Source organism: Puntigrus tetrazona, chromosome 15 (assembly GCF_018831695.1).
Source record: "Puntigrus tetrazona isolate hp1 chromosome 15, ASM1883169v1, whole genome shotgun sequence".
Classification (NCBI taxonomy): domain Eukaryota; kingdom Metazoa; phylum Chordata; class Actinopteri; order Cypriniformes; family Cyprinidae; genus Puntigrus; species Puntigrus tetrazona.
The window spans coordinates 7,977,733-7,997,732 of NC_056713.1; the positions used below are offsets into that span (position 1 = coordinate 7,977,733).

A 20,000-nucleotide genomic window follows, 5' to 3' on the forward strand; every position below is an offset into this window, starting at 1 on the left:
CTGGAATAGAAAGCATTTGTAACATTATACTCTATACCATTCAAACGAATGCTAAAAAAATGCTATAAAATTTATTATATATATATATATATATATATATATATATATATATATATATATATATATAAATTAATATTTTTATTTAGCAAGGATGCTTTAAAACAATCCAAAGTGATTATAAAGACATTTATGACTCACAGATTCATATTTCAGATCAATATTGTGCTGAAAAAAAATTTCTCAGCTGTTTTCAATATAATAATAATAATAATAATAATAATAATAAATACATTTCTGAAGGGTGTGTCTGCAGCTTTGAATTCACAAGAATTTTAAATATATTTAAATAGAAAACAGTTTTATTTAAGTAGTAAAAATATTTCACAAAGTTACTGCTTTTGCATCAAATAAATGCAGGCGTGTGGTGTTCAGAGAGAGAAGAGAAGAACAGCGGCGTGTTACCGTCGGTGCTGGTGAGGACGAAGAGCTCGGCCCCGGCCTGCTTCCTGCCGCTCACGCTGGTGGGGAGCCAGTGCAGGTCGATGGGGTAGATGTGCTCCTGGAGCCGGACCAGGACGCCCGTGTCGTTGGTCAGCAGGTTCCAGCGGAGGATGTGGTGGTCGTCGCTGCAGGAGTACAGCTCATCGGCGCTGGTCCAGCCCACGCAGCTCACCAGCTCCCGGTGTGCTCAGGGGTCAAGGGTCAACGGCCTACTGCTTTTAGATTTCTTAGTGCGCTAGAAGTAGGGCACCGTCTTGTCTGGGAATATGCAGGACTTTTCTCTAATGATTTTTCCGCAGGATCTGTTGTGTCCTGAAAAATGACTAGCACCTTTTACGTTTTCCTACAGCGCAACTAACAAAGTGTTTCATAAATGAACAATTACTCAAGTATTCAATTACATTTATTATTATTAAACAATTGCAAACATCAGCTACCTTAAGTTGCCAAATAAATGTTAAAAATGTAAAGCTTTTTTTATTATTATTGTAGGAGATTTTTGCAATCTGTTTATGCATTATCATTATGCTTTATTTGCATGAATATTCTGAAACAAGTAGTAACATTTACGATAATAATGGGTATTTTTAAAGTAAAATCTGTAGATGATCGTCCAACTAAAACATTTCAGTAAAAAAAACCCACACACATTCTATCAATGATGGATAAATAATAAATAATACTTTGATTTCTACTCTTATTCTTCTGGGATGATTACGAGGATAATGATGATTATAACACCTTTGCTATAGTCATAACAACACGTCTATGATTCTTACAATGTATGAAAGGTCAGGACACACACAAAACAGTGCTAGTGCTGCATGTGGCACGACTGTCTGTCTGTTTATATGTGAAGACTCTGAAAAAGAATGAAATGAAATGCATGTCAAGGATATGTTTGGGTTCCTTCAGCAGAGATGTTTTCAGCCGCATCCTTCAGCGTCCCTCTGATGCTTGCAATGTGATATTTCCCTGTTTTTAAGGAGAAATGAGCCTCTGAAATCATCTATCTTAAATATCGTAGCACGAAACCAGGAGCAGAAACATGTTTACCTGACTGAAGGCGCCGTTGCCACGGAAACGCGCAGTGCTAGCCAGCTAATTCTGACGAAATAGCTTTGAAAGCGTGAAATAATCCAGGTGCTGGTTATTTTGATGACAAACACTGCTGAGAAAACGCCGGTCGCTTACATTATATCTCAGACTCGTTCTTATTTGGTATCTCGCTGTTGGATTTCTTTGCAGTAGGCTAACGCTACACTAGATTGTGAAGCGACAACTTTGCACAAGATCTCGCGAGATGTCGTTCGTTCAAAACTACAGCCATGCTTCGCGCGAGATGTTCTGAGCTCATTCTCTGAAAATTATTTTGTGACTTTTTTAATGTTTCCAATACCTGTTTTTATTTTCAATGTTTCCTAATGTATCCAAATGTTGGCGTGTTTCTTACAGATTTACTAAAGAACTAACTGACTTTAAAACGCGGTCTATTTATTTGATAACGGTTTTACTAGCTAACGGCTTGACTTGTTTTTTCTTTATCTACTTAATTTATGCTGTGTTTTAAATGCAATGCTTTTGAATCGGCTTTTGAACATGTTCAGTGTGTCTTTGTCACTAAAAAAATAAATAAATAAGATGTGTGGTCACGTGACGCGTTCCCATGAAGCACCGCGCGGCTACAACGGACCTGGGTTCGTGCTCGTAGTTTACGCGCCATTTACGAGTGTGTTTTCTGTGAGGGAAGTAAAGAGCGCAGGTTTACTCTATTTTACTCTCTTTACGCGCAGTGTCTGCGAAGCCGCCGGATAAATCGGAGTTATATCGACGAGAGCGAGAGAAATCACCTGAATCTGAGGTAAACGAGGACGAGTGCGCGGAGTGTTTGTGAGGTGTCAGATCAATCAGCCGCTTATTGACGTTAATGAAGAAGTTAAATAATCAACAGTCACACCAGGCCTTCAGGAACGACGATATGTCCATAACGTGGACTAGTTTTAATCGACTTGATTGAAATTGTGATTCGTTCGTTTTGGTAATCATCCCGAAGCGACGCTCATCGCTGTGTGTTATGTTACTTAATTTAAAGTAAACCCGTTTAATACACGTGCTGTTTATTATACATCTGCTGTGTGTGTGTGGTGAGAAAGTGTCTGTTTGTAAACACATCGCTGTCACGTCGCTTATAAAGCTGTGAATATATTCTCGTAACAAAGCATCGTGACGTTAATGTCGATGTTTTTGTAGATTCACTGAAGCTCTTTCTTGTGTTTCGTTGCTGATGAAGCTCAAGCTCTATCCCGCTGGAGGCTGTCAGAACAAACCGCTGAAGTGTTTCCTCTCACAAACAGCACGTGTGTGTAGAAGCGCTGGGTTTGTCGTCTTGTAGTTGTCAGCTGTGTGTTTTCCTTTGTGTGAGCGGTGAAACCCCGACGTCACATCACACACACACACACACACACACACGCATACATACACACGCGAGCGCGCGCGGAGAGACGCGCTTCTCTTTATTATGAGCGAAGTTTTTTTTTCCACGTATGCAATGTTTTTTTTCGCGCGTCGTGTTTGTGACTAACCCGGGCCGGTGTGCTTTCAGCTGCCGTGAGTCATGCCCGCGAAAACCAAGAGCTCGACGGCCGCGAAGAGAGCGGCGGAGTCCGACGAGGAGCCGAGCCCCGCCCGCGGACCCCCGAGCGCCGCCGAGGAGCAGCAGCAGCAGCACGGTGAGACCGGGGACCGGCACGGGGCTAACGCTCTTTTGTTTACGGGGAGTCAGTAGCCTGCTGCTAATAGAACTTAATACTGACTCGAGTAAACAACAGCGATGACCTAACAGTGTCTTCACTCATGACTGACCCTTTACAAACATCTGGAACTTAAGAAAGTTAAATTAAACCTTAAGATGTCTTCATGCGTGACCCTGGACCCCCAAACTAGTCATAAGGAATCGTTTTTTTGGACACAGATTTATCTGAAAGCTGAATAAACAATCTTTCCATTGATGTATGTATTGTTAGGATACAGTGATATCTGTCTCAGATAAAAGTACTTGAGTATCTGCAGTCTGAGGGTGTTTTATGGTGAGGCGTTTACTGAATATCTTCAGACATGATCTTTACTTCATTTCCTAATCATTTTTGTAAATAGTAAAGGAAAAATATATATAATTTCGATCCATATTTGTGTATTGCTACAATTATACGTGTTGCTTTTGACTGCTTTTGTGCTCCTGGGTCTCCAACACCCATAACTACTACATTTATCATTTTCAATATAGTTGTTTCCACCATGAGATAAAAAAAAAAAAAAAAAAAAGTAGAATTTGCAATTCTTTAACTAATTGGAAACGAGAAAATTCTGAGGATGAAAAGCCGTATTGAGAGTCGTGTTTGGATGGTGTGTCTCTGTAGATGTGTCTCCGGGCGGATCAGCTGAGGTGGATAGCGGGAGTCTAGAGGAGATCCTGGCCGGCATCCCTCCTCCTCCACCTCCAGCCATGAGCTCCGAGCCCGGGGCCCCGCGCCTCATGATCACACACATCCTCAACAGAAACTTCAAGTCCTACGCAGGAGAGCAGATCCTGGGCCCCTTCCACAAGGTATCTGCAGCTCTTTCTGATCCAGTCTCTCTTATGTTTTTAGTGGAGACTCCTCAAGTTCACACTTTTAGCAGTTCTTCACATGTTCTATAACACAAGCACTTCGAGTGAGACTCATACAGTGTTCTTGGTGTGCTGTTACTGACGGACTGGGACAGTTTTTGTAATGTTTTCTTTAGTTTATAAATTAGAAATGTTACCTTAGCAACTGGCTGAAATAATTGTAAATTGTTACTTTTTAAGTAATATATAGTTTATCAGTATTTAGCTATCAGATTAGTTGCCCAAATAATGCATTTATTATGAGTTTCTATAAAGTTAAACTTTATAAAGTCATTGAACTTGCAGTAGAATTTAATGTTTAAACTTTAATTCATCCAGATGTGCTTCACTTAATACCAGGTTTGGTGTTTGCAGTATACAAAAAACTGCTGTTTGGTTTATTTTAGTTGCTCTTTACTCTTGAGGACTTTTATATGTAATATGATATGAATTTAATTAGTCAATCAGGAGCAAATTCATTTTTTTTCTTCCACTTCTGCGTCTCCTCTCTTAGCTTCACTGATGCCTTCTGTTTAAATCTTCCTGTCTTCAGCGTTTTTCCTGCATCATCGGTCCAAACGGCAGCGGCAAGTCTAACGTGATCGACTCCATGCTGTTCGTGTTTGGATACAGAGCTCAGAAGATTCGCTCGAAGAAGCTGTCGGTTCTGATCCATAATTCTGACGGTCATCCGGACATCCAGAGCTGCACGGTGGAGGTGCACTTCCAGAAGATCATCGACAAGGTGAAACACATTTCAGTGGATTCAGAAAATTAGAGGCCATGAATATGCCTGCAATATCTTCTTCTCTCTCTACTTCATATAAAGCGTTGCATAAATAGTAATAGCTCATATCTGCAAGCCTCTTTGTGATCACAAATGCAATTCAATTAATCAACATAGCAGTGTTTTTTATTTAGTTTATATACATGCTGCTAACTTGGGAATCAAGATATGCAAGCAGTGCTCCTGACCGTTCAGCATCAGGCAAGAATGTTGTTTTTGTTTCAATCTGAATCTGTTTGGGCGAATCACTGATTCTTTAAGCCATTCATAAACGGTTGTTTGATTCAGCCATTTTTAAAGAATTGTTTGAATGTCTGGAGATTCAGTCTTTAACACTGGCTGCCATCTGCTGGTGGTTTTAGGTTTCCTATCGAGAAGGCAGCGTATGCACTTTTTCCAACATTTATATTCAGAGTTTTGTATTTAAAACACAAATCTCACAACTTTATAGCATGATATATTATTCATATATTATATATACAGGTTAAATGTATAGTAGCCAGTCACGTGATTTTTTTTTTGTTTGTTTGTTTTCATCTGTTTAAGAAATCTTGATTGATTTCTAAGATAAGATATACCATAAAAATATTGTCATGGCAACCTTAGGGTCTAATACTTAATATTATTATAGATAATATAGTATTAGTGATCTTAGGGTGGGACAATAATTCAATGTGTTGCAAAATTAACTATTTTTAATAATGGTGATATGATTTTTAAACACATTGTTTCCCATTCATTGATGTATTTGTGCCGCTTGACTTTGAATAAACAAAGCACTATACGTTTTAAAATCAAAATTGGCCCGGGTGTGTATATTAATTCCTCTAAAGAGAACCAACAGTTTTCAGAGAAGTTTCAAAGACATTAAAATTTTTATGAAAGTAGTGTTTGATCTGATTCCAGGCCTCACTGGAGAAACCGCTCGTATGAACACCCTGCTGCAGGCTTAGTGTTTTCAGTCTGTCTGTCTCCAGTGGCGTGACACTTTTCTCTTTGACACTCTTTATGCCAATTTTCTTACTTGATGAACGCATTTGTTTCAGTCTATAACAATAATCATATGTTTTTGAACACAAACGATTTTTTAAAAATTCTCTTCTGTTCACCAAGGATTTATTTGATCCAAAGTACAGCAAAAACTGTAAAATTTTTCCATTTTAAAACCGCTTTCTACTTGAGTAGATGTTAAAGTGTAATTTACTTCTGTGAAGCGCAGCTGAGTTGTCAGCATTACTCTATGCTGATTAGATTTTTTTTCTTTGATGAATAGAAAGATCCAAAGATTAGGGTTTATCTGAAATAAAAAGGTTGATCTGACTGTTTGAAGTCCACCCTGAAGTGCACCGGTCCTGTCGTCCAGTGCTGAGGTGTCTCTTCTGTGTGTTCAGGAAGGAGACGACTACGAAGTCATTCCCAACAGCTCCTTCTTCGTGTCCAGAACTGCTGCCAAAGATAATTCCTCCTCCTATCACATCAATGGCAAGAAGGCAACCTTCAAAGATGTGGGCATACTGCTGCGCAGCCACGGCATCGACCTGGACCACAACCGCTTCCTCATCCTGCAGGTAAGGCCGTCACGTCGGTGTCTCCAAGCGCTTTCATCACTGCTGTTGACCTCTCGTGTTTTCTGGAGAGCCGTGAACGGGCTAAACCGGGCTAAATCCTCCTTAGACCGCTAAAGCAGCGCGTCATGGTTTACAACACGAGGGAAGGTGCAAACCATCATTTGCTGCTCTAGAGTTTTAAGGGACTCTCATACGCTCAACCTGACATTTACACACGGTTTGTAAACATGGACTGTCCAAAAAGGTCAGAGGTCAACATCTGTCCGCTCTACCTCCCTCGCTTTAGCAGCACGTAAATATTGGCGTGTTAAACTCAAGGCCAGCCCCAATATTCTGTGTGCTGCTTCAGTGAGGCAGGAGTCAGCCTCCTTCATTATTCACTCATACTAGGACACTCTTTACTCTGACTCTTGTGTTCAGTTTACCATCGATTGACCTGTATCCACTCGGTGTCTCAGCAGTGTGTTCCCAACATAAAGTGACCAAATATCTAATATTGTTCACACAGCTGTTTCTGTTAAAAGATAATGCAGTACTATTCTCTGAAATGTGTGTTTCGGGCAGATTCCCGACAATCTACACAGTACACACACGTTATTTGAACAATCTTTGATTTTGGATACAATAAATCACAACCATATGAACTATGGTGGGTTGTCACAGTTTTGTTAACTAATGGGAAATACTGCTTAATGGTTAATTGCAGTGCAATAATGGTTAAAAAAACAAAACAAATACAATTTATATCTAGTTTGTTCTTCGTTACTTCAGAAGAGCAGAAACGTGTTGTGATGGTTTAACCTCAGCGCAGTGTGGAGATGAGAGGAGTGTCAGACTCAGAGTGTGTGTGTGTGTGTGTGTGTCATTGTCAGGGCGAGGTGGAGCAGATAGCCATGATGAAGCCCAAAGGACAGACGGGGCATGATGAGGGCATGCTGGAGTACCTGGAGGACATCATCGGCTCCTGTCGTCTCAAAGAACCCATCGATGTCCTGTGCCGGCGGGTGGAGCTCCTGAACGAGCAGCGCGGAGAGAAGGTACAACACCACCCCATCAGATCACGAGCTGGGGGATACGTCTCATATGTCTCGCTAATGCCTGTGCTTGTGTGAGGATCATCATGATATTAGAAAGATCAGGAACCTTGTTTTGGTTTACAGCAGCAGTACAGTACAGGCTGGAGGAGGACAAAGAAGTTGGTATGTAATAGTGTGGGTCTGTTTGTGTGCAGCTGAATCGAGTGAAGCTGGTGGAGAAGGAGAAGAGCGCTCTGGAGGGAGAGAAGAATAAAGCCGTGGAGTTCCTCACCTTGGAGAACGACACCTTTAAGAAGAGGAACCTGCTCTGTCAGTTCTACGTGTAAGACACATGCACACCTGAGATCAGCGCTGACTGACTTCAGCTTCGATAGATGCTTCTACAGTCGAATGTGTTGAATCACTTGTGCAAAGACAAAGGTGTTTCCCAGTAATTACCTCCACTGTCCAGTAGATTCATAATGAACCAGCATTGGGCATATAACAAGATCTATGACTGCCTTGCTTCAGCAAAGAGTCTTCTCTCACTCTCAGTAAATGGTTCAGCAGAAAGATTCATTTTCTTTCTGAAAGAGTCTGTAAAACTGACTTAATTTGATGAATATGTGCTGTTGATTTGATTTCATCGCTGTCAGACTCCATGATTTCATACTGCGTGCACTGAATTATCTCCTCGGGAATGACTCTGTGCTGTTTTTCAGAGTGACGTTTGTTTCTGCAGGCATGATCTACAGAAGCGCGTGTCGGCCAAGGAAGCTGAGAAACAGCAGATTCAGGAGGACACAAAGGAACTGAGTGACAAAAGCAGCCAGCTGATGGAAGAAATGAAGACCAAGAACGAGGAGCTGAAGGGCGTGGAGAAGTGAGAGCTGTTCGTTCTCAAACATGAATACTGGCTGAGTGACTGCTGCTGCTCAGACGGCCGTGATTTGACAGCTGTCTCGTGGCTGAGGTGTGTCGTGCTTGTTTTTTCCCTCAAAAGGAAGCTGACCAAGCTGACCAGGTTCATAGAGAGCCAGAAGGAGAAGTTTACCCAGCTGGACCTGCAGGATGTGGAGGTGCGCGAGAAGCTCAAACACAGCAAGAGCAAGACCAAGAAACTGCAGAAACAGCTTCAGAAAGATAAGGAGAAGGTGAGGCGTCCTGATCTCCAGGTGACCAGCGGCTCTGGACGGTACTTTTCATGAGTGTTTGTGCTCTATGCAGCTGGAGGAAGTCAGGAGCGTTCCTGCGAGCAGCGAGAAGATCATCACCGAGGCGTCTGCTCAGAAGGAGACGCTGGAGAAGAAGAAGCTGGTGGAGGAGCAGAAGCTGGCTCAGGTGATGGAGAGCCTGAAGGAGGAGACCAGCGGCCTGCAGGAGGATAAAGAGGTGAGATCATGTCTCTCAGAAACACTGATAGCAATCCACCGTCTCAATTAAAGATTGATATTAATACCAAAGGTGAGCCTGTGTGTTTTCCTTTCCATTGGTAATTCATCTAAATAAATAATCTGGGTCAAAACCAGCAACTCGTTTTAATAAATAAATTTCATCAGCACTGAGCCAGAACAGAGGAGTTGCCCAAACCCTTACCACTACTGCATTTTGATTTTGAAAAACTGTAGACAACCGGTTTCGTCCAAATATAATGAATAGCTCATCAACAGAAAACATCTCTGATTAGGGCTACAAGTATTACTCGTCAACTACTCTCTTGAAATTTTAATTTACACCGAATGATGTGTATGCCATTGTTTAAAGCAACTTTGTTACATTTTTATATGAAAATAAATAAGCTTCAATAGTGCTAATCCTCAAATGTCAACAATTCATTGGATTGGTAAACTATAATTAAAACCATAGAATAACCCTTAAGATGTGCTCTTTTCTTTCTAATGCTCATCTTAAGTACTCATAACACACATGGAATGATTAGTGCCTTCTTGAATGTTTAGGCATATTTAGGTCCTATCAATTGCGATTTAGAAATGTGATTAAAACATTGATCTTGACGTAAGAATCCGTTTTAATCATGTTAACCCAGCATTAGCATCACACAGATGACATGTTTATCTATGGAACAGAACGTTTTGGTTTGGTTATTTTATTTTAGTGTGCATTCAATTATTTGTGTAGTATCTGTATGTGTTTTTGTATACTGAAGGTTTTTTATTTTTCCCGAGGCAGTGTAGTTTTGAGGGGTGTGTTTTTCTGTAGTCTCCTGCTCAATCTTTGCTCTGTGTGTGTGGTGTCCCTGCAGAAGAAGGAGCAGGAGCTGCTGGAGCTGAGTAAGACGGTGAACGAGACGCGCTCACGGATGGACGTGGCTCAGTCGGAGCTGGATATTTACCTGAGTCAACACAACACGGCCGTAAACCAGCTCAACCAAACCAAAGGAGCTCTGCAGGAGGCTGTGGACACGCTGAGAGAGAGGAGAGCCGCCATCAAAGACCTCAGCGCCAAGATACCGGCGTGTGAGGAGCAGCTCAAGAAGGTGTGTGCCAAGACCCCCTCCTTCAGCAGGCTTTCACCTGCTTTTTGTGCTGCATTCAAAACTACAGGGAGAATTATTTTATGAAATATTATTTCAATTTAAAATGGTTTCTATTTTAATATAGTTTACAATGTAGCTTATTCCTGGAAAGTTGGGGTTACTATAAGGATTCTATTAAATGCCAAAAAGAACAGTGTTAAGTTAAAATGGTTATTTTGTTAAAATATACAATACTTTTTTAAAAGTTTGGGATCAGTAAATTATTTTATTTATTTATTTTAATATGCTTGTATTCAGTAAGGTGATGTAAGTGAAGGTAAAGACTTTTATATCGTTAGAAAAGGTTTCTGTTTTGAATAAATGCTTTTCTCTTTAACTTTATCAATGAGGAAAAATTGTCACAGCTTCCAAAAAATATTAAACAACATATAATCATTGATGTAAAAATTAGAATTATTTCTGAAGGATAGTGAAACCTCTCTCTCTCTGTGTAGTGTTTTTTGTTTTCTGTATTTTTGCTCAAATACAGCCTTGATGAGCTGAGGCTGCATTTAAAAAAAAAAAAAAATGAATACTCTTTCTGATCCCAAACGTTCGGAGGGTGGTGTATGACGATCAGATTTGAGTAAAATACCAGACAGAAGCCTAGGAAAGCCCTGCTGGTGGATGTGGGATGTTTACGCTGGTGTTTGTGCTGCAGGACGAGCAGGAGCTGGAGCAGATCTCAGAGCAGGACCGGCTGAAGCGTCTGACGGTGGGAGACATGAGGCAGAAGGTGGCTGAAGCCAAGAGCTCTCTGTCCACCAACCGCAGCCGCAACAAAGTGCTGGATGCCCTCATGCAGCAGAAACGCTTGGGGAAGATCCCGGGCATCCTGGGCCGGCTGGTACGTGCCTCACCTTCACCTCGGATAGAGTCCGTCCGTGTAGATCCACAGGGTGACGTTCCTACGGTTGTCTCTACAGGGTGATCTGGGAGCGATCGACGAGAAATACGACATCGCCATCTCCTCCAGCTGCGGCTCGCTGGATAACATCTTAGTGGACACCATCGACACGGCGCAGAAATGCGTGACGTTCCTGAAAGCCCAGAACATCGGTGTGGCCACGTTCATCGGCCTGGACAAGGTGAGGAAGGAGCGTGCTAGCCCTGCTTTCAGAGCTGGAGTCCAGTGCTGACCGTGTCTGGCGTGTGTCCTTCAGATGAGAGTGTGGCAGCAGAGCATGGGCTCCATCTCCACACCGGAGAACATCCCTCGTCTGTTTGACATGGTGCGTGTGAAGGACGAGAGCGTGCGGCCGGCGTTCTACTTCGCCCTGAGGGACACGCTGGTGGCTCGAGACCTGGAGCAGGCCACACGGGTGGCCTTCCAGAAGGACAAGCGCTGGAGAGTGGTCACTCTGCAGGGACAGATCATCGAGCAGGCCGGTCTGTGCACTCCTAGTCAAGCACTCGCCTTTACGAGATTCAGCTCCAGCTTTAGTGGTTCTACTGAAACATCTCATTTACATCCAAACACTTTTAGCCAAAGTGACTTACAATTTATGAAAATAAAGCAATCAAAATCAACAAAAGATCAATGATATGCAAGAGCTATAAGGCGATTCAGGGCAATCAATGTTAATTAAGCAAAAAATAGAAATGTAAATGTTTTAGAGAAGTACAATTACTTATGTTTCTGTTATTTCTTCAAATTGAACCTTATTTTGGCAGGTTGTAGTGAAGAGTTAAACACATCACATGTTTTTCTGACAGGATACGGTCTGTATTGTTCCTGCACTGAATCATGCATGTCTGGATGTCAGTAATGAGCTATCTCCTTCACTCTCAGGTACGATGACTGGAGGAGGAGGACGAGTGATGAAGGGCAGGATGGGCTCCTCGGTCTGCGCTGATGTCACTCAGGAGCAGGTCAGATCCCAAGATGACTTCTTGAATGCAGCACAGCAGAACCTGTTTACAGACGCTGCTTGTGCACTCGCACTTTTAAAGATCTGTTACGTGAAATTTAATCGTTTTCGATTTAATCCATTGTTTGATTATTATATAAACATGTTGAGTTGCGCTTTTCCTAAATGTTTGGTGAAAGCATTGAGTGCATCCCCAGCTGAAGGTGTGTGTTTGTGCACAGCTGGATAAAATGGAGAGTGCTTTGAACCGAGAGCTGACACAGCTTCAGGACTGGCAGCAGAGGAAACATCAGCTGGAGGAGAAGGTGCACAAAGCCCGACGTGAGCTGAGAGACATGAAGAATACGCTGGAGAAATACACAGCTACCATCCAGGTGAGACATAGTAGCTGAACATGGGAGAACCTGTGAGTCCTGCCTTCTGTTAACCCCGTGTGTGTGTGTGTGTGTGTGTGTGTGTGTGTGTGCGCTACAGAGCCTGACGGAGCAGGAGCTTCCTCTCAAGACTCGGATCAAAGAGCTGGAGGCCAACGTCATCTCCGCTGCTCCTGATAAAGCCAAGCAGAAGCAGATGGAGAAGAGCCTGGAGGTCTACAGGAAAGGTGTGTCTGCATCACTTTTTTTCTGAAAACATGAACGTTGGACACATGGTCTGGACGAAAAGCATAATACTTCAGTCTCGTGTTGACCGTTTGATCTTTTTTCCTGCAGACTTCGAGGCAGCGTCCACTAAAGCAGGGAAGGTGGAGGCGGAGGTCAAGAGGCTGCACACGCTCATCGTGGACATCAACAGTCATAAGCTGAAGGCCCAGCAGGACAAACTGGACCAGATCAACACACAGCTGGACGAGTGCTCCTCGGCCATCACCAAAGCCCAGGTGGCCATCAAGACGGCTGGACGGTCAGTAACCACAGCCCCTGCTGATTTATCTGAACTTGATACAGCATCAGATCTAAAGAAGCACTTGGATTCCGCTTTAAAATCCAGGGTCCAACTGGACATAAAACAGCAGCAGCACTGTGTATGTTATTTGTCTCGCACACTTTACTGGGGCACAAATAAGAGCTGCCTTCTCAGGGTTGCTAAAGTTGCTCAGGAGTATCTGTCTGACAGTGAACACTTGTTTAGTGTACTTTATCACATGTTGGATGGGAAATAACACTGATCAGATGCTGCTTTTTGTAAAGAACTTGCCTGCACTTTTGGTTCAATAGCAGAATTTTTTCTTTTGCCATAAAGTTACACTTAATTTGATGTGAAAAAACACCTGCTGTAGTGTCGTAAATTCGTTACACTGAACATGAATTGATTTAACATCAATCATTTGTTTATAGCATACTTTTTATTTACTTTCACAGTTTTTTTTTTCTTTACACCAAAGGTGAAAATGAAAACAAAAGCTGAAAGCTGATTGTGTTGCTTAGATTGTAACTATGCAGTTGTTGCCTTTTAAATGAAAACATTATCTGTAACCTTGTGAATGTTAAGACCAGTTTTATAGAGTTTCAACTGTCCATGGCTTTGAGTTGATGCTGTTAATTTCAGATGGTTACAGGTATTGTTTTCAATCATCAAAAGATTATTTGTCCTGTTTTATACCAAATATACATATAGCTTTGTAGAGAGCCAGTGAGTTTGTTTCTAACATGAATGTTGTGCTCCTCCGTGGCAGCAATCTGAAGAAGTCTGAAGACAGCGTGGCTCAGCTGGAGAAGGAGATGAGTGAGAATCAGAAGCTGATGGAGGAGCTGACGGAGCAGCTGAAGAAGCTGGAGGAGCAGGCAGGAGAGATCATGCAGACGTACCAGCAGGCCGAGGTGAGTCGTCTCGTTCTCTCTCTCTCAGACTGTCGTGTGATGAAGACGCTGGGTGCTAAGAGTGTGTGTGCGCGTGTGTGTGTGTGTGTGTAGGAGGCCCTGCCGGAGGTCCAGGAGCAGCATCGAGGGGTCCTGCAGGAGATCAAGGCCCTACAGGAGCAGGAGCATGCTCTGCAGAAGGAGTCTCTGAGCGTTCGGCTGAAGGTGGAGCACATCGACACGGTCATCACCGAGTGCCGCACGAAGATCAAACACTGGGAGAAAGAGGTACTCGGACACACCTCACACCTGGAAGCTGACAGCAGCGACTGGATCTACTTCAGTTTCTCAGCTGCATTATATGTCATGTTGAGCTAACAATATATTGTGTGCTATAGTGTATAATTGTGCTGCTCAATCATTAAGTTCCTTCAAGGCCCTTTTAAACTAACTGTAATATACTGTAAACAAATTTAAATCATGAAACCTAAACGATTGAATATCAATTTAATACATTTCAAAAATTAAAGGTTAGGGCATGCTTAACTATTTGAAAGAAATTTATTTTTATTTATTTATTTAATTTATTTATTTTTTATGCTTAGTCAAAACAGCAAATAACAGCATCATGCAGACATGAAATTTCAGACTTCTGAAAATGCACTTCTTCACAGGGTTTTCATTCCACTGTTTTCTATGAATATTCATTTGATAGTCATCTCTTGCATGAAGTGGCATTCTAAAAGTGGCAATTTAATATCATAGAGTTATTACTTGTATGTTTTATTTCAAATCCTATTTTTAAAACCTGAAAGTCCCCAGCCCTGCGCATGTCTTTGGGTTCGCTCTTCTTCCTGAGCCACACCAGCCGTGACCCGCTCTCCTGCGGAGTGGATTGTGTCCTGTTTGAATCAGTCGTAGTCTATAGTCGTTGGTCTTCTCTCTGTGCTCACAGTCCTGTGTGTTTCAGGCCAGCAGGCTGTGTCTGCACCCCATCGATGGAGCTCCAGAAGAAGAGCTGCCTGCGCTGAACCCAGAGCAGCTGGAAGACATCGGCAATCCAGACGTCATCAAGAACGAGATCGCTCTGCTGGAGGACCGCTGCTCCAACATGAAGCCCAACCTGGGAGCCATCGCTGAGTTCAAGAAGAAGGTGCGGTGATTGTTTCGCTGGGGTCAGCTGATGAATGAAGGCCTCGGTTCACAGTGTGTGTGTGTGTGTGTGTGTGTGTGTGTGTGTGTGTGTGTGTGCAGGAGGAGCTGTACCTGCAGCGGGTGGCGGAGCTCGATGACATCACCACGCAGAGAGACTCCTTCAAGAAAGGCTGCGAGGACCTGCGCAAGCAGAGGCTGCACGAGTTCATGGCTGGGTTCAACATCATCACCAACAAACTGAAGGAGAACTACCAGATGCTGACGCTGGGAGGAGATGCCGAGCTGGAGCTGGTGGACAGTCTGGACCCCTTCTCTGAGGGCATCATGTTCAGGTGTGACTTCTGTGATGTGGGAATCCAGTCAGAGTTTACTTTATAACCCGGGAGCTCATCACTAGCTTTTGGATGCAGCACACTTAAATCAAAGAGCTGAATGTTGAAGAGTTTTTTGGGTGTTAGTATCAATATGTTAGCCTTTAAGGTTATCTATCTAATTCGCGTTTAGAAGTAATAAGCATTCAAAACTCGTCACTTCTGTCAAAATCGATCAGCAATTAGTTTTTTTTTGTTGTTGTTGTTTTGATGCACCTCATACTTCAGCTTCTCATCAGATCTTCTGACCAATCAAATGCTCTCTAATGCCCGCCTACTATACTATAAACACACCCTAAAGCAGAGACCCTCACACGATTTCTATTTTCTGTTGTGGATGATTAGAGAGAAAAAACTATCACACACTCACAGGCTTTTAAACTAAACTCATAGAGGAGCTCTCGCTGCAACGAAGCAGAAGATATAAAGATAAAACAGACAACAAACACTCAACAGCAAAGTATGGTTTATAACTGTTAACTATAACTGTTCAATGTATTTTTTTTTGCCTCATTCTGTGATTTAAAAACCTACATCAGATCACAAGAGGAAGCATCTGACTGGTATTGTGGACTAAAAGGGTTATAATGATCTCTTTTGTTGGACAACAAGATTAAAAATGTGAATACAAGGATAGCTTAGCTTTAGGCATTTTAATTGAAGCATAGCTAGTTGACAGAAGACTATCTTTTGCCGTCAGAGCAAGCGTTACTGCATTCACCTGCTGTGAAAACATGCACACTCACAATACTACAAAGATTTGAGTTTATCATTCAGGCATGGCACTGAAATCCACGTTCTGGTTGGGTTCGGCGTGTTGAGTCCTCCTGACAGCTGTGTTCTGTCTTCTCAGTGTGCGTCCTCCTAAGAAGAGCTGGAAGAAGATCTATAACCTGTCTGGAGGAGAGAAGACGCTCAGCTCTTTGGCGCTGGTGTTTGCGCTGCATCACTTCAAGCCCACGCCGCTCTACTTCATGGACGAGATCGACGCTGCCCTCGACTTCAAGAACGTGTCCATCGTGGCCTGCTACATATACGTAAGTACACTTATCTCCTGGGGTTAGGGCTCATGATGTGACTCCACCCTTTATTATTCAATGCTGAATCAAATAAGTTAGGGGAAATTTTCAGTCAATATAAATACAATAGCATTTAGTAGGCCTGGCTGATAAAATGTTTGGCTCTATGAAATCTGTTATATATTTTTCCCAAAATGTAGTTTTTCCAATTTAAATCCCTTTTAATTGTTCAGTAATTTTATTAATCAAAGCACGTCTAATTTAATAAAGTTTAGATTCAGTGATTTAACTTAACAATTTTTAAAAAACTGTTTAGTTTATGGTTTATTAATTCCGATTCTGCTTTTCGATTCTTCGATTTGATTCCAAACAGATCCAAAAAAAATCTTAATATAAGGTCAAACATACAGAAGTCAGTTATTTATATTGTTACAAAGTGTTCTGTTGAAGCTGAATATCGAGCAAAAATCGGCAGCCTACAGAACAGTTTGGCCTCTAAGAGGAGCTTTTGCTTTATGCTTCTAACAAAAACAAGACTAATATATATTTCAAATATTAAAGCATTAGAGACGGGTAAACGGTAATAAAATAGGAACAAACAATATTGTGCTTTATGCATGATTGTGAAAGTCAAGTGTGCATAGAGTGAAAAAACATAAAGCTCACTAAACCATTCTGTGCAGTCTCTATTCAATAACTTTATGTGAGGAACACAAGGATATTTAAAATGTTTAACAGAAACTGCAGGGCATTTAGAAAGGGTTCAGATCTTCACTTTTTTCAATTTGGTGAAAATAAACCATAATTAAAAATATGCAACTGAGTGATATTCTTGGATAAATGTATTCAATTCGAAACAGTTACAGTTATGTACTGAAATTTAAAGTTACTGATTTTTATTTTTTTATTAAAGAAATGTACTTTTCACATATTAACATCTCCAGTCCTACATAAACCTTGAGAAAGATGTAGTGCAATCGTGAGAAGTACATCAGATTTACATGCTGATTTGAAGTTGAGGAAAGCTACCGTCGGTTTTGGAGGAAATCAATACAATGCTTTCCTGTTTTTGTCCCCTAATTTTCCCGCATTATTGCAGGAACAGACCAAGAACGCTCAGTTCATCATCATCTCCCTGAGGAACAACATGTTTGAGATGGCAGACCGTCTCATCGGCATCTATAAGACACACAACACCACCAAGAACGTGGCCATCAACCCCAAGAGCATCGTTCTGCGTGAGGTCGAGACGGCCTGAGGAGACTCTGCTTGCTTCTGAGGGTTTGTCTGCTCTGCCTCTGATCCTTCACACGTCTTCATTCTGTGCTCTTTCTCTTTTATCGTTTTTAAATGAAATGCTGTTTTATACTATATAGTAATATAGATATATTATCATGCTTTTACTGCACTGCGGTTGAATATTTTAAATAAACATTAAATTTGGCATTTTGAGTTTTGTGATACTTCTGTCTGAACTAAAGCACATGATGAACAGCCAGAAGAAAGCTTCGGTCCAGAACGGTGCTGTTTCTGAGAGCTTTATTCATCTTTAGCTCTAAAACTCATCATGAAGTCAGGAATTAAATGAATCTGAAAGAACAAAACATGCTGAATTTTCGTTTTATACGATAAGTGAAAATTTAGTTTTTTAGTAATCATTTGTAGCAGCACATAGTAGAAAAAGGTAGACATACATTTAAAGTCCTTACAAGTAAGATAAAATAAATCCCAAATGTCTTAAGAGTAGTTTAGACGTCTTTAGTGCAGTCTAGTACAGTCTGTAGATCTTGAAGCACAGGGCTGCATCTGAAGTCACATTTCTCTACTACATAGAATATGAGAAACGGTATATCTGGATTTAAAGTACTCCTTAAAAAGAAGGGAGTACGTGGATAACCTGCTATTTCGTGTGTGTGTGTGTGTGTGTGTGTGTGTGTGTGTGTGTGTGTGCTACGGATGAGTAGTACATCCAGATAACACTTACACTACATACAACATACTCTCTTCATGGTCACAAAGCAGTTATTCAGAAATGTCCTACTCGAGCTGCTACAGTGCTATCTGTGAAGAAGTGGGAGGATGGCATTGTGGGTAATGTATTTGTATTACAGTAAGAGACTGTTTTATAAACCGTGTGACGTAAAATAAAGGAACATGTTCTTCTGAACTAAAGAACGATTGTTAAAGGGATTGAGACATGGGTCCTGGTGACTACATGAGTGTTTTTTTTTTGTTGTTTTTTTTTAATCCATGAACAGTTTAAGCAGCTGTTAAAAATTATGCTAACTGTATAATATCAGACTGACTGCATCACAAAGCTTCATAATGCTTTGTCTATAAATAATGGTTTTATATTTACAGATGTTTTCAAAACACTTGTGTGCAATACCTTTTCCTTAAAATGCTGAGCGTTCAAACATCATTGGCCTCATTCTTGAATGAGAAGAACTCTCGGGTTAATGTTCTGTAAAAACAAACCCTAATGACCCAGACATGCTTTCGGTTCGTGTTTCAGCTGAATATCTGCGTCGTCTTCAGCACTGAACACTACTGAAATGTTTTGAGAAAGCTGAGCAGATGCTGGTAGCAGTTTTCTCCAAAACTAGAAATAAACTGATTTAATTTGGTGTTGATGTCCTGTAGCAGACAGCAGAAAACAGTCCCCACGTCACTGAGCGGCTGGGTGAGTTCAGTGGAGACGAGACCGGAGAGCCCCGGAGCACTTTCACACACTGAAAGTAAGCACAGCGCTGCGAGGAGCAGCATGAGCAGCAGCACGAGACTCCAGAGCCAAGCTCCATCAGGGGCCTGGGCCCCGGCCGTCGAGCTCCTCGGCGTGTGGCATGAGATCTGAAGAACGGGAGCGTCTCTCAGGCCTCTGATGGTCACGTCAGACCAGTGCTCCTCAAAGAAGCGCTTTGCTCGCGGAGCCACGTGAAGACTGGGGACCTCGGGCAGCGGCGTCTGGACCAGGGCCTTCACCCGCTCCCTCAGCTCATGCACCGTCTCCAGATACTCCAGCGGACACTCCTCGGTCTCCAAGCTGGAGCTGAGCGACACCAGCTCGCCGTGCTCCTCCTGCATCTCCTTCACCTGTCAACCAGAATATGATCACTTGTGCTGGGCTTTATGGTTGTAGAGGGCGACATGCAGCTGCTCTAATTTCTAACTAACCCAAGGGAACAATAATATATAGAAACCAGACATAATGAACCTGCAATTTCTTTTGAAACGTGTCTGCTTCAATTTCACGTCTTGTAAACATGTTTCTAATCTCTGCCACTGTTCCAGTTTCAATCAGTACCACTGATGTTACTCGTATTGTCAAACCTAAACCTGGACCCAACTGGCTACACTAATTATTGCACGAACTCCATTTGACCTAATGCAAAAATCATAGGTTGTCACCACTGTATTATGTTATTATTACCTGCCGGATGAGCGGCTCGTAAGCGTGTTCCAGCAGCACACTCGCCCGGTCCAGAGCCTGAGTGAAGTGCTCCTCCTTCTGGGCCAGGATGAGGTCAAGGCCCTGGAAGAAGTGAGACACGGCCTCGCGGTCGATCTGGAGCAGAGCCAGGCTCCGGGTCTTCTCCTGCTGCAGACGCTCCGACAGACCGCACAGCTCCTCCCAGCGCTGGCCCCTCAGCCCCTCCGTCAGCCGGCCCCGGGCCCCGTGCTCCTTCTCGAACGCCGTCTGTAGGTCATCGATGGCGTGGCCCTGGTGCTGGCCC

The 20,000-nt window shown here is 42.3% G+C and overlaps 3 protein-coding genes across 5 annotated transcripts in view; 1 reads left to right on the forward strand and 2 right to left on the reverse strand.

Annotated features, from left to right (window-relative positions):
- ift80 (intraflagellar transport 80 homolog (Chlamydomonas)) overlaps nucleotides 1-1,814 on the reverse strand; it is a 19,464-nt gene extending 17,650 nt beyond the window's left edge. Inside the window, exons 1-3 of the mRNA XM_043258421.1 lie at nucleotides 1,558-1,814; nucleotides 1,401-1,476; nucleotides 463-684 (exon numbers count right to left, since the gene is read on the reverse strand). Coding sequence (XP_043114356.1) covers nucleotides 463-684; nucleotides 1,401-1,437 — 259 coding nt within the window. The 5' untranslated portion in view covers nucleotides 1,438-1,476; nucleotides 1,558-1,814. The remainder of the gene's footprint in view (nucleotides 1-462; nucleotides 685-1,400; nucleotides 1,477-1,557) is intronic.
- A 308-nt stretch (nucleotides 1,815-2,122) lies between these two features.
- Nucleotides 2,123-17,712, forward strand: smc4 (structural maintenance of chromosomes 4). 2 transcript variants are annotated; one of them, XM_043258419.1, is made up of 25 exons: nucleotides 2,123-2,198; nucleotides 2,295-2,362; nucleotides 3,104-3,230; nucleotides 3,918-4,105; nucleotides 4,701-4,892; nucleotides 6,326-6,502; nucleotides 7,375-7,539; nucleotides 7,734-7,861; nucleotides 8,261-8,401; nucleotides 8,522-8,672; nucleotides 8,746-8,910; nucleotides 9,782-10,015; nucleotides 10,716-10,901; nucleotides 10,981-11,142; nucleotides 11,218-11,443; nucleotides 11,847-11,926; nucleotides 12,147-12,299; nucleotides 12,400-12,526; nucleotides 12,636-12,825; nucleotides 13,598-13,742; nucleotides 13,836-14,009; nucleotides 14,692-14,874; nucleotides 14,976-15,208; nucleotides 16,101-16,284; nucleotides 17,366-17,712. In XM_043258419.1, exons 3-25 carry the CDS (start codon nucleotides 3,116-3,118, stop codon nucleotides 17,522-17,524), a joined length of 3,858 nt encoding a protein of 1,285 aa, XP_043114354.1. In that variant the 5' UTR covers nucleotides 2,123-2,198; nucleotides 2,295-2,362; nucleotides 3,104-3,115; the 3' UTR covers nucleotides 17,525-17,712. The 2 variants fall into 2 exon arrangements, with proteins under 2 accessions (XP_043114354.1, XP_043114353.1); XM_043258418.1 differs by lacking the exon at nucleotides 2,123-2,198 and having other exon boundaries at nucleotides 2,205-2,362.
- A 138-nt stretch (nucleotides 17,713-17,850) lies between these two features.
- trim59 (tripartite motif containing 59) overlaps nucleotides 17,851-20,000 on the reverse strand; it is a 3,645-nt gene continuing 1,495 nt past the window's right edge. For both annotated transcript variants that reach the window (XM_043258424.1, XM_043258423.1), the window contains exons 3-4: nucleotides 19,697-20,000; nucleotides 17,851-19,359 (exon numbers count right to left, since the gene is read on the reverse strand). The exon at nucleotides 19,697-20,000 is cut by the window's right edge and continues 35 nt beyond it. In XM_043258424.1, coding sequence (XP_043114359.1) covers nucleotides 18,814-19,359; nucleotides 19,697-20,000 — 850 coding nt within the window. In that variant the 3' untranslated portion in view covers nucleotides 17,851-18,813. The remainder of the gene's footprint in view (nucleotides 19,360-19,696) is intronic.

Bases quoted from the DNA above. Each gene is read 5' to 3' on its own strand.
- smc4 (XM_043258419.1), top strand. From the start codon at position 3,116: ATGCCCGCGAAAACCAAGAGCTCGACGGCCGCGAAGAGAGCGGCGGAG. The intron at 11,143-11,217 runs GTGAGGAAGGAG...TGTGTCCTTCAG, and splicing joins CGTTCATCGGCCTGGACAAG to ATGAGAGTGTGGCAGCAGAG. The intron at 14,875-14,975 runs GTGCGGTGATTG...GTGTGTGTGCAG, and splicing joins TCGCTGAGTTCAAGAAGAAG to GAGGAGCTGTACCTGCAGCG.